The 14,324-nt window shown below is 35.2% G+C and overlaps 1 protein-coding gene across 1 annotated transcript in view; it reads right to left on the reverse strand.

The window, feature by feature from the left end:
• magi2b (membrane associated guanylate kinase, WW and PDZ domain containing 2b) overlaps nucleotides 1–14,324 on the reverse strand; it is a 144,832-nt gene that overhangs the window by 13,861 nt on the left and 116,647 nt on the right. The window contains exons 13-19 of the mRNA XM_048157920.1: nucleotides 10,931–11,108; nucleotides 8,275–8,310; nucleotides 7,823–7,914; nucleotides 5,616–5,811; nucleotides 4,836–5,015; nucleotides 2,769–2,954; nucleotides 2,320–2,692 (exon numbers count right to left, since the gene is read on the reverse strand). Of these exons, the coding sequence (XP_048013877.1) occupies nucleotides 2,320–2,692; nucleotides 2,769–2,954; nucleotides 4,836–5,015; nucleotides 5,616–5,811; nucleotides 7,823–7,914; nucleotides 8,275–8,310; nucleotides 10,931–11,108 (1,241 nt within the window). The remainder of the gene's footprint in view (nucleotides 1–2,319; nucleotides 2,693–2,768; nucleotides 2,955–4,835; nucleotides 5,016–5,615; nucleotides 5,812–7,822; nucleotides 7,915–8,274; nucleotides 8,311–10,930; nucleotides 11,109–14,324) is intronic.

Genomic DNA, 14,324 nt, shown 5'->3' on the forward strand with positions numbered 1-14,324 from the left:
TGTATAAATGGAGCGATGGGTGGATGGATGTATAAATGGAGGGATGGGTGGATGGATAAATGGATGGATGTATAAATGGAGCGATGGGTGGATGGATGGATAAATGGATGGATGGATGTATAAATGAAGGGATGGGTGGATGGATAAATGGATGGATGATGGATGGATGGATGGATGGATGTATAAATGGAGGGATGGGTGGATGGATAAATGGATGGATGATGGGTGGATGGATGGATGGATGTATAAATGGAGGGATGGGTGGATGGATAAATGGATGGATGATGGATGGATGGATGGATGTATAAATGGAGGGATGGGTGGATGGATAAATGGATGGATGATGGGTGGATGGATGGATGGATGTATAAATGGAGGGATGGGTGGATGGATAAATGGATGGATGATGGATGGATGGATGTATAAATGGAGGGATGGGTGGATGGATAAATGGATGGATGATGGATGGATGGATGGATGGATGGATAAATGGATGGATGGATAAATGGAGGGATGGGTGGATAGATAAATGGATGGATGTATAAATGGATGTATGGATGGATGGATGGATAGATAAATGGATGTATAAATGGATGGATGGATAAATGGATGTATAAATGGATGGATGGATGGATGGATAGATAAATGGATGGATGGATGGATAAATGGATGGGTGGATGGATAAATGGATAAATGGATGTATAAATGGATGGGTGGAAAGATAAATGGATGGATGGATGGATGGATAAATGGATGGATGTATAAATGGAGGGATGGATAAATGGATGTATAAATGGATGGATGGATGGATGGATAGATAAATGGATGTATAAATGGATGGATGGATGGATAAATGGATGGGTGGATGGATAAATGGATAAATGGATGTATAAATGGATGGGTGGAAAGATAAATGGATGGATGGATGGATGGATGGATAAATGGATGGATGTATAAATGGATGGATGGATAAATGGATGTATAAATGGATGGATGGATGGATGGATAGATAAATGGATGTATAAATGGATGGATGGATGGATAAATGGATGGGTGGATGGATAAATGGATAAATGGATGTATAAATGGATGGGTGGAAAGATAAATGGATGGATGGATGGATGGATGGATGGATGTATAAATGGATGGATGTATAAATGGAGGGATGGAGGATAGATAAATGGATGGATGGATGGATGGATGGGTGGATGGATGGATAGATAAATGGATGTATAAATGGATGGATGGATGGATAAATGGATGTATAAATGGATGGGTGGATAGATAAATGGATGTATGGATGGATGGATGGATAAATGGATGGATGTATAAATGGAGGGAGGGATGGATATATGGATGGATGGATGGATGGGTGGATGGATAGATAAATGGATGTATAAATTGATGGGTGGGTGGATGGATGGATGGATGGACAGACAGATAAATGGATGTATAAATGGATGGATGGATGGATAAATGGATGTATAAATGGATAGATGGATGGATGTATAAATGGAGGGAGGGATGGACAGATGGATGATGGATGGATGGATGGATGGATGGATGGATGGATGGATGGATGGATAGATAAATGGATGTATAAATGGTTGGTTGGTTGGTGGATGGATGGATGGATGGATGGATAAATGGATGGGTGGGTGGGTGGATGGATGGATGGATGGATAAATGGATAGATGGATGGATAAATGGATGTATAAATGGATGGGTGGATAGATAAATGGATGTATGGATGGATGGATGGATGGATAAATGGATAGATGGATGGATGTATAAATGGAGGGAGGGATGGACAGATGGATGATGGATGGATGGATGGATGGATGGATGGATGGGTGGATGGATAGATAAATGGATGTATAAATGGTTGGTTGGTTGGTGGATGGATGGATGGATGGATGGATGGATGGATAAATGGATGGGTGGGTGGGTGGATGGATGGATGGATGGATAAATGGATGGGTGGGTGGGTGGATGGATGGATGGATAGATAAATGGATGTATGAATGGATGGGTGGATGATAGATGAATGGATGTATAAATGGATGGGTGGGTGGATGGATGATGGATGGAAGGAAGGATGATGGATAGATGGATGGATGGATGGAAGGATGGACAGATGGATGAATAGACAGACAGACAGACATAGATAGATAGATAGATAGATAGATAGATAGATAGATATAGTTTGATAGATAGATAGATAGTCAGATAGTCAGATAGATAGATAGATAGATAGATAGATAGATAGATTTTTTTCTGTTCAAATTTTAATATTATATTAGACATGACAAACAGTACCTGGTGTCATGAAGGTACAGCTGTGGTGGTACCGGCACTGATCCGATGGAGGTGGGTTGAACCCCCGGCATGCCTGGATCCACAACAGGAGCAGCCTGAGTCACCACTGAGCCCGACTGCATGGCCTCCAGGCCGGGCTGACTCACAGAGAGACTGCTTTGAGTCACTGGTGGGCTGCTGTGTGGAGCTCCAGGGCCCGGCTCCATCAGCAGAGGGCTGGGCTGCGTGGTGGCCGGGCTGGGGTGGGGCGCTGGTGGGCTGGGATGAGCCACGGTCGGGCTCTGCTGAGCTGCTGGGCTGGAGGGGCTGTGCTTCTGGGCCACCAGGGGACTCTGCTTCTCCGATGTAGGGGCCGAATGAGCACCGTTTACGTCTAGGGCACAAAATGACTGTGTTTTCAAAGGAAGAAGACAGAAATATTTCTTTATTGTAATGTACACTGATCGTACCTTCCTCTGGGATGATGTGCAAGGTGACAGTGAGTCCAGCGTCTTTGATCAGCTTGACAATGTCAGCATGAGGCATGTTGATAATAGACTGACAGTTGACGGCCATAATACGATCACCAACTTTCAGCTTCCCACAGCGATCGGCCGGACTGCCCTCGATGATGCGACCGATCTTATGTGGCACAGCTACAAAACATGAATGTGGATTTTATGAAAAATGCATGTAAAATATTTTGGTCATATTTCAGTAAAAAAAAACTATAATAAGAAGTTCATACTTCCCTGCAATATAAATAGTAAGAAATAATATTTTCCATAAAGAAAATTAATTATATTTTAGTACCGTTAAGTATTTTTAACATTGTAACATTTTCATTACAATCTCGTTGTTATAAATATTTATTCATTTATAATTTATAAAAATTACTATATTAATATTCTCAACAGTAATCTTAATGGTACTAAAATAGGCTTCATTTGCTATAATAATAATAATAATAAATATTTAATATTAATATAATTAAAAATATTTATTAATATTAGTATTATAAATTCATTTTATTTTCATAATTTATATAAAATTATAAATATAAAATACTATTATAAATATTCCCAATAGTAATCTTAATGGTACTAAAATAGGCTTTATTTGCTATAATAATAATAATAATAATAATAATAATAAATATTTAATATTAATATAATTAAAAATATTTATTAATATTAGTATTATAAATTCATTTTATTTTAATAATTTATATAAAATTATAAATATAAAATACTATTATAAATATTCCCAATAGTAACCTTAATGGTACTAAAATAGGCTTCATTTGCTATAATAATAATAATAAATATTTAATATTAATATAATTAAAAATATTTATTAATATTAGTATTATAAATTCATTTTATTTTCATAATTTATATAAAATTATAAATATAAAATACTATTATAAATATTCCCAATAGTAATCTTAATGGTACTAAAATAGGCTTTATTTGCTATAATAATAATAATAATAATAATAATAATAATAATAAATATTTAATATTAATATAATTAAAAATATTTATTAATATTAGTATTATAAATTCATTTTATTTTAATAATTTATATAAAATTATAAATATAAAATACTATTATAAATATTCCCAATAGTAACCTTAATGGTACTAAAATAGGCTTCATTTGCTATAATAATAACAATAATAATAATAATAATAATAATAATAATAATAATAAATATTTAATATTAATATAATTAAAAATATTTATTAATATTAGTATTATAAATTCATTTTTCATATTTTCATAATTTATATAAAATTATAAAGATAAAATACTACTATAAATATTCCCAATAGTAACCTTAATGGTACTAAAATAGGCTTCATTTGCTATAATAATAACAATAATAATAATAATAATAATAATAATAATAATAATAATAATAATAATATTAATATTAATATAATTAAAAATATTTATTAATATTAGTATTATAAATTCATTTTTCATATTTTCATAATTTATATAAAATTATAAAGATAAAATACTACTATAAATATTCCCAATAGTAATCTTCATTGTACTAAAATAGGTTTCATTTGCTATAATAATAATAATTATAAATATAATAATATAACCAATATATTTTTAACAATATTACTATTATACATTTGTCATATTATACAAACATTCTTAATAGTAATCTTAATAGTTCTAAAACAGGCTTCATTTGCTATATGCAAAAAAAAATAAAAAAATAATAATAATAATATTCGTATTTCTTTTTTTATTTTGGGATGGAATACTGTAGGTGCTGAACAGATTTTTTTTAAATTAATTAATTTATTTTTATACAGGTTTTGTGAAATTCAGCCAAATGTGGATGAGACGCATCAGCTTCCTTGCATTGAAAGGCAATGACTTTTTTTATGGTTAAATCTTCTCTGATATAGGGCCTGATCCCAGACTTTCAATACATTTGCACTTTAAAACATTACCATGTGTAAAAGAATGCATTAGTGTTGACCAAACAGTTATGTGAAGAGAGGAATTACTTATTGTGTTTGTGGTCTCTGGACGATTGAGGGAGCTGATGATGACAAAACCAAAGCCTTCGCTTTCCTTGCGGTGGATAACTACATCAGTGGTGGGGGGTAAGTTGACCGGGCACACTGCATGACCCCGGGGAGAACTGCTTTGATTGGCCGCTGCACCGTTTTCCTCGCATGGCTGGCCTGCAGGTGGCAGCACACACAATCTCAGCCAATGCAAACACAAACCACAGCAATGTGACTCAAGCTATTACACTGAAATAACTGCCTCCAATTACTGCGGTTTTACTTCTTGATAATGTCGACCATTAACCCTGTAAAGCCTTACGTATGAAAGAAAATTCAGAAAAATTGGAACAAAAAAAAAAGGAACAGTTTGATTGAACCTTTCGACAAAATATATAAAAAAGTAAAAAATAGTTAGCAAATGTGTTTTTTGTAGAGTATATTTGATACATCAGGCTTAATAAGTAAGAAATAAATGTTCATCAAAAGCCTGATTTTTCATTTTTCATACTTAATCATTTTTAACATGATTTTTCTAAAAAAAAAAAAAAAAAGATATATGGATAATCAAGTAAACCTAAGCTGCTTCACCTTAAAATATTACTTTGGATGTTTTTACAGTTATACTAAAAGGCCTTTTACTTGCTAAAAAGCAAAAACTATCAATCAGACGACAGAAGGCATGTTTTGATCAGTTTATAAACCCTGACAGTGTAGTTACCGACTGGATTTATGGATATCATTGCTGGTTTTGAGTCACAGGAGAGTTTTGCTTACCCTGCTGCGGCAGAACTCTCCTCCTGACGGTCAAGGTGACCTGTCCGTTTCGTGCAGCCGCGTGCATGAGGTCGATGACGTAGCGGTGTGGTCTCCCCGCCACGGGCATCCTGTCAACCGAGACCAGCTCATCTCCCGGACGCAGTCTGCCGTCGCGCTCCGCGGGGCTGTTCTCTATGATTGCTCCGATCACAATCTGTGAAGAAAAATCAGTCATCACATTAATGTGAACTGACATTCACAGTCTCATAATAATACTGTCACCAGATTTACATTACATGTTCAAACAGCCATTTTCTTGACTTAGCTGATGGGTTTATACAGGTCTAGGCTGACAGAAAGTCGCTTTACTGCTGGTATTTATTTAAGAAAAGTAAATTAAAATGGCAGAGATTGGCAAAGACAACTAGCTAAGAGACGACCGTTAATAAACTGTCAAGGAAATCCATGACAATTCAGTCTAAACTAATGAGTCATAATTCTGCACAGAATCTGTGTAAAATAAAGCAGCACTCCTTATATACAGTGGCCACATATGCTATCAGATGCTAATACTATTTATATATAACATAGATACATGTTAAAGGGATAGTTCACCCAAAAATTACTCACCCTCATGTTGTTCCAAACCTGTATGAGTTTCTTTCTTCTGTTGAACACAAAAGAAGATATTTTGAAGAATGTTGGTAACTAGACAGTTGACTGTACCCATTGACTTCCATAGTAGGAAAAGAAATACTATGGCTACCATCAACTGTTGGGTTACCAACATTCTTCAAAATATCTACTTTTGTGTTCAACAGAACCTCATATAGGTTTGGAACAACAAGAGGGTGAGTAAATGATGATTTTTGGGTGAACTATGCCTTTAATGATAACTATTATGAGGAAGAAAATTAGCAGTAAACAATAAATAAAACTAAAAAAATGCAGTGCAAAAGAATAAAACAAAGCGCTAAAATATGTCCAAAAAATTCAGAGATTAATTTTATCTGAAATTATTTTTTCAAGCCTGGCTTCAGACTAAACAACAACATGTCTGATTAACATGTAAAACAACCAATCACAGTGCTGAGTGTCTCGTCACAGGCAGATGGAACCATTTCTGATGGAATGAAATGGGTGAAAACTACACTGAAATGAAATAAATAAAAGTTTAAATAATAACAAAAAAATCCAAGCTCAAAACGTAAATGTAAAATAAAAACAAAACTATTAGAGCTGGGCATTATAATGAAAATATGAGTAATTTTTATATTATTGTAGCAGTACATCTCAAAATATAGTTAATATTTTGGAAATTCATCCCCACAATGTTATATACATTACATAACAATTATGTAGTAATGTGTTTTTTTTTTCCCTATCTAGCAACTTAAATAGTTAAAAAATTATTATTTTTTTCACCGTTTGAAGCTTGATGGACACAAACTTAGACATATTGACATCATTACAGAAGCATCATACGTCTGACGTAAGAGCAAAACATCTTGCACGTATTGGGGTCAGTAAGAACTTAATGTTTGCATTATGCATTAAGATGCATTAAACTTATTAAAAACTGACAGGAAAGACATTTATAATGTTACAAAAGATTCTGTTTCAAATAAATGCTGTTCTTTTGAACTGCTATTCCACAAAAATTTTAAGCAGCTCAACTGTTTTTAACATTGATAATAATAAGAAATGTTTATTGAACACCAAAATCAGCAAACTTAGAGTGATTTCTGAAAGATCATGTGACACTGAAGACTGGAGTAATGATGCTGAAAATTCAGCTTTGCGTCACAGGAATAAATTACATTTTAAAAATATATTAAAAAAGAAAACAGTAATTTTTAAATTGTAGAATTATTTCACAATATTACTGTTTTTACTGTATTTTTTATATATGCAGCCTTGATGTGCATAAAAGACTTCTTAACCAACCCGGTACCGAACAGTAGAGTATATACATATCATACAGCCCAGCTCTAATAATTACTGTGAAAACTTCAAAACTATAACCACCACTATAGTCATATACCATCATATTATCATGGTACATGCCCAAAAAAACATGATACTGCTAATGTCATATAAGTAGCAGAAGGAAATGAATTTGTCAGGTGTGTGTTTCCATCTGCTGCTCGTGGAGCTGTACAGATATGAGCCAGTATCTGTTTATCCTGCCCCATACGAGCCTTGTCACGGGCCTCCGGACTCACAGCCTGCACCGCCTCGTCTCCACCCAGGATCCTGAAGCCGAAGCCGGTCTTCTCACGGAGCAGGTGAACTTCCACTTCTTGGTACTCCACACCTGAGGAACAAGAATTACAGATTAGACAAAGCACACCCAATTCAAGTTTGAGTTAACTCAAGGTGCTTCCTTGGGATGTTTGACATAAAAGCAAAGATCGGGGCTTCTTCAGGAACAACAAACCATCCCTAAACCTAACCACAAGCTGAAGGATCAGAGAACACCACACGTTATGTAGGTCGCCTCACAAACCGGAGTGCTGAACCTTCTGATGTAGGAGAATAAGAGTATAGTGGTAGACAGTGAGCTAAATATAGAGCACTAAAGTCACATGGGTTACATAAATTAGCTATTGAAATGTGACTAACAGCATATGTGCTCTGTGACATAAAGAAAGGGAAAGCAGCACAATAGACTTGCCTGTAGAGTCTGTCAGCGTCCGAGGTGGGACCGGCTCTGTGCGAATAAGAAATGAAAGTTTCAAACAATCAAATTATTCAAAACTACTTTGAACTATCAACTGGCTTTATGCTTTATTAAAGCTCATATGCGGGGGAATCAAGGAACCTGTCAAGAATTTTTTAGGCTCATACTGCAGAGAAATTTAAGCCTTTTTTCTAGTTGTGACATTTGTCAATTGTCATTAATATAATGTGAAAAAACAGAGTAATATAGTATAGTATTATATAGTATGATATATTAGTGAAATATAGTATAATATAATATAGTATAATATGGTAGAACATAGTATAACAATACAGTATAGTGTAATATAGTATAGTATAATATAATATTATATTATATAACAGGATAACATAATATAGTATAGTATGATATAGTATAGTGTAATATAGAATAACATAGTATAGTAAGATATAATTTAGTATAATACAGTATAATGTAATATGGTATAATATAGTATGACAGTATAGTGTAATATAGTATAATGTAATATAGTATAATATGGTATAACATAGTATAACAATATAGTATAGTATGATATAGTATAGTATAATATTATATAACAGCATAACATAATATAGTATAGTATGATATAGTATAGTGCATAGTACAAACCCGATTCCAAAAAAGTTGGGACACCGTACAAATTGTGAATAAAAAAGCAATGCAATAATTTACAAATCTCATAAACTTATATTTTATTCACAATAGAATATGGATAACATATCAAATGTTGAAAGTGAGACATTTTGAAATGTCATGCCAAATATTGGCTCATTTTGGATTTCATGAGAGCTACACATTCCAAAAAAGTTGGGACAGGTAGCAATAAGAGGCCGGAAAAGTTAAATTTACCTATAAGGAACAGCTGGAGGACCAATTTGCAACTTATCAGGTCAATTGGCAACATGATTGGGTATAAAAAGAGCCTCTCAGAGTGGCAGTGTCTCTCAGAAGTCAAGATGGGCAGAGGATCACCAATTCTCCCAATGCTGTGGCGAAAAATAGTGGAGCAATATCAGAAAGGAGTTTCTCAGAGAAAAATTGGAAAGAGTTTGAAGTTATCATCATCTACAGTGCATAATATCATCCAAAGATTCAGAGAATCTGGAACAATCTCTGTGCGTAAGGGTCAAGGCCGGAAAACCATACTGGATGCCCGTGATCTTCGGGCCCTTAGACGGCATTGCATCACATACAGGAATGCTAATGTAATGGAAATCACAACATGGGCTCAGGAATACTTCCAGAAAACATTGTTGGTGAACACAATCCACCTTGTCATTCGCCGTTGTCGCCTAAAACTCTGTAGGTCAAAAAAGAAGCCATATCTAAACATGATCCAGAAGCGCAGGCGTTCTCTCTGGGCCAAGGCTCATTTAAAATGGACTGTAACAAAGTGGAAAACTGTTCTGTGGTCAGAAAAATCAATATTTGAAGCTCTTTTTGGAAAACTGGGACGCCATGTCATCCGGACTAAAGAGGACAAGGACAACTCAAGTTGTTATCAGCGCTCAGTTCAGAAGCCTGCATCTCTGATGGTATGGGGTTGCATGAGTCGGTGTGACATGGGCAGCTTACACATCTGGAAAGGCACCGTCAATGCTGAAAGGTATATCCAAGTTCTAGAACAACATATGCTCCCATCCAGACGTCGTCTCTTTCAGGGAAGACCTTGCATTTTCCAACATGACAATGCAAGACCACATACTGCATCAATTACAACATCATGGCTGCATAGAAGAAGGATCCAGGTACTGCAGTCCAGATCCTTCACCCATAGAAAACATTTGGCGCATCATAAAGAGGAAGATGCGACAAAGAAGACCTAAGACAGTTGAGCAACTAGAAGCCTGTATTAGACAAGAATGGGACAACATTCCTATTCCTAAACTTGGGCAACTTATCTCCTCAGTCCCCAGACGTTTGCAGACTGTTATAAAAAGAAGAGGGGATGCCACACCGTGGTAAACATGGCCTTGTCCCAACTTTTTTGAGATGTGTTGATGCCATGAAATTTAAAATCAACTTATTTTTCCCTTAAAATGATACATTTTCTCAGTTTAAACATTTGATATGTCATCTATGTTGTATTCTGAATAAAATATTGAAATTTGAAACTTCCACATCATTGCATTCTGTTTTTATTCACAATTTGTACAGTGTCCCAACTTTTTTGGAATCGGGTTTGTAGTATTACATAGTATAGTAAGATATAGTATAGTATAATATAGTATAATGTAATATAGTATAATATAGTATAACATAGTATAGTGTAATATAGTATAGTATAATGTAATATAGTATAATATAGTATAACATAGTATAGTGTAATATAGTACAGTATAATGTAATATAGTATAATATAGTATAACAGTATAGCATAAGATAACATAACATAAACAGTAAATAATTATTTACCAGTAATTAGAATTTATTGAGATTCATTGTTGAGAAAAATGATAATTACAAAAAAAAAAGTAAAACATCCAAAAGCATTACAGTCATCAGAATTTGGGGGAAAACAAAAACTAATGGTCCTAAAACTGCTTCATTTTTAAGCAAATTAATATAAATGATTAGAATACACCGCCCACCAAAAGCTCTGACTTACGTCTGCTTTCGTAAATGGCACGTGACTTCTCATAGAGGTCGTAGGGGTCAGGCTTGCCCAGGTGGAAGCCTTCTGTGTCCGGAACAGAGGAGCGATGGAGCGTCTGGCCGGGATGTGGAGCACCGTGGGGGAGCAAAGTGGCCGACAAGCTGGTCTGGGGGCTTCCTTGGGGGTCCCACTGCAAGGACAATACAGACAATAGACCGGTTTGAGCAGATAATACATATTCATACACTAAAAAGTAGTGAAAATCTCCCATGTAGATCCTCTAAAAGATCAAGCAGAGAGCATTCGGTGTATCATAAATGTGACCCCTGTCATTACTTTCTGCGAGGAGATAGTTTAGCAGTCCAATCGCTCTCTGGAGGTTCAGCGGGGGAGAAGAATTAAGCCCTAAGTGTGGGACTAAAGTGTGAAGTGAAGTATCTGTGCTACAGTCATGTGCCCCGGGGGCTAATGGATCCTATTTCCTGTGAGCTGTTCATTTCACCTGCAGCTCTCTGCTTAACCTGCCAATTCCATTACGAGCCCTGAATTCAGCTGAACTGGATGGCTTCCTGAAAATGATGTATCTCACACCGGCATAAAAGTGACCTCATGTGAAATTAGATATCAAGGCTAGTTCTAGAAATACCTAAATGTGCTAAATGAAATGTTTTCATTACTTTACAAGGCTTCGGAGAAACTTAACCTGGGATGTGTAGTCCATTTAGTTTCTCAAACAGCATTTGTGGACCTGCAATGCAATTAAGGCATGTAAAACTAAGGGAAATCAGACCAGAGGACTAAAAACACTGTGGAAAATTTGTGTGTTGTGGGATAGCGACAAGAGTCATTTGGTTTAACCAAAATTTTGGATTTACCGAATGACGATATTTTCAAACAATGCTAACAGGCTGATATCTAGCTAGCAAAAGGACAATCAAACATTTTATATTTAGTACAAGTTTTTAAAATATTACAACATTTTCCATGTTTTATAGCGGTTGTACCGAATGACCTGATGTTTCAGAACATGCGTATGAGCAAGTGACAACATGAATCTTTCAGATAGTTAAGAGAGAGAGTTATTTACTTTGCAGGTGTCTGAATGATGTCACATCCTGTCACATGATACTGACCGCATGACTTGATCCAAAATGGTCCCTTTATATTGGTTACTCGGAATGACATCAATGAAATTCATTTTTCCGGACATCCTTTCTCATAACAAAGCAATGACTTCTACACATAATTTTAATACCATTTTGCACTATGTTGACGTTATAAAATAATGCCAGAATAAAAAATATACACATTTATTACATTATTAAGATATTTTAATCACAAATGAAATGGCTGTATTGGCCTTTTGACACTTCAAAATCCTTAAAATACCTTTATATGTTGCAAAATATAATTAAAACTTTTTGGATTCAATAAAAGAGATCTAGTTGTACAACCTTACATAGTTTGGATGTCATATCTATCTATCTATCTATCTATCTATCTATCTATCTATCTATCTATCTATACATACATCTATATATATATATATATATATATATATATATATATATATATATATATATATATATATATACACACACACAAACACACATTTTCTGCTTCCTGAACTGTACAGAGTTTTAAGCAGAAATGTATATATTTATTCATTTTTTTCCTGTATATAAATAAAAGAACAAAAATATATAAAACATATTTAATAATAAATAAAAAAAAACAATAAAATACCTTTTCATGGCATTCTTGAAATATTTATGGACAATACATTTTCACTCGCCATTGGCTAGAGTGGCAAAAAGATAATTTTGAACCCTTCTGAAAGGGTTTATATCATGCTGAAGTGGTTTATTTTGTGAAATGAATAATCAGTGAATAAAATAAATTAAAAAAAAATCCCACAGGTTTGGAGTGACATGAGAGTGAGTAAATGATGACAGAATTTTCATTTTGTGTGAACTTTCTTTTTAATATTAAAACTTCAAATGAATCTTTTTTTCAGAAATGAGGAGTTTTGTTTTTAAATCTGCCAGAGCTATAAATCACAGGGCGGCACGATTGAGTCCGCAGGTCTCGGGGACAGAGGAGGAGGAATATCAATTGAGTATCACCTGCATAATCTTTGCTCTGAATAATTTCTCTTCATGATAAACACATTCTAGCGCACGCCTCGCACACACACATATTAAAAAGGCCCACTTTGCTGTCAGTTAAAGCTTTTTGTTTGCTAATGCAGCAGCACAAGAAGCATACTGATTAAGTACGCCACCCATGGCGACTGCGTTAATGCATCTGTCACCCGGGACATCTCCATGTCGGGTTTCATCAGAGTGTTATCCAGCGTGGAGCTGAACACGTGCTGAGACTAAGAACTCGCGGCTGCTGTTTGTCTTTAAGAGCGATCGGAGATTGATGCTGCAATCACTCTGAGCTGCCGAGTGATTTCGGCCATCAGACGCTAGTCCAAGATCTTTGCAAAGTCCAGCGGATAGCCGGAGGTGTACAGGTGGTCAAATCCTCTTACATTGCATGAAAACATGATTTGATCATTTCTCCAGCAAACACTGACACAGAATGCCAACCGCCAAAATTCCATTTTTTCCAACTGTTACAATATATATGCATTTGATTCATTAAAAAGAACAACTCATTAAAGTCATTTGTTCAGGAATCAGACCACACTTGCTGCACTGCATGTGTTTAATTCACTAAAAAGAACCAACTCAGAGTCAATTGTTTGGAAATCGGACAACTCTTGGGCTCTGTCCCAAATGGCACACTTCATGTCCATTTGTAATCTTATGGACTTACAATGGCCGCCGTGTGTGCGTCCGTTAAGACTGTAGGGTGTCCCGTTTGTCATTTTAGGTTTTAGAAGGGTGCTCACGAGTGCCCCCTTTGCGGCCAATATGCTCCCTCGATGCACACTTTTGTCGAGCCCACAAACTCCGCAGCAGACTTCTACCCAACAGTCAAAGCGGTGTTATGTCACAAATGTGTGGCCTCGGAGGAAGATCGCGAGGGCTTAGGTTTCCATTTGGGACAGGGCCTGGTTGCGCTGTATGTGTTTGATTTATTAAAAAGAACTGGTTCATAAGAGTCATTAGTTCAAGGTTTGGGCTACACTAGTTGCACTATATGTAAAAATGGCACAAAAAAGGCACTTCATAACTATTCTATGTTTTGAATTGGTGGCTAATTTGCTTGAATACGTACATCTCATTGGTATGTTTTCATATGATCTGCTTATGTCCCATTAATGGTTATGTGTATGGGTGGACTGTCATGATGGCTTTTTTTCCCTCTAAAAATTAGGGATGCATCGATATGAAAATTTTGGACGATACTGATAACCGATAATTCTTTATATTTGAAAGCCGATAACCGATAT

Source organism: Megalobrama amblycephala, linkage group LG15 (genome assembly GCF_018812025.1).
Source record: "Megalobrama amblycephala isolate DHTTF-2021 linkage group LG15, ASM1881202v1, whole genome shotgun sequence".
NCBI lineage: Eukaryota > Metazoa > Chordata > Actinopteri > Cypriniformes > Xenocyprididae > Megalobrama > Megalobrama amblycephala.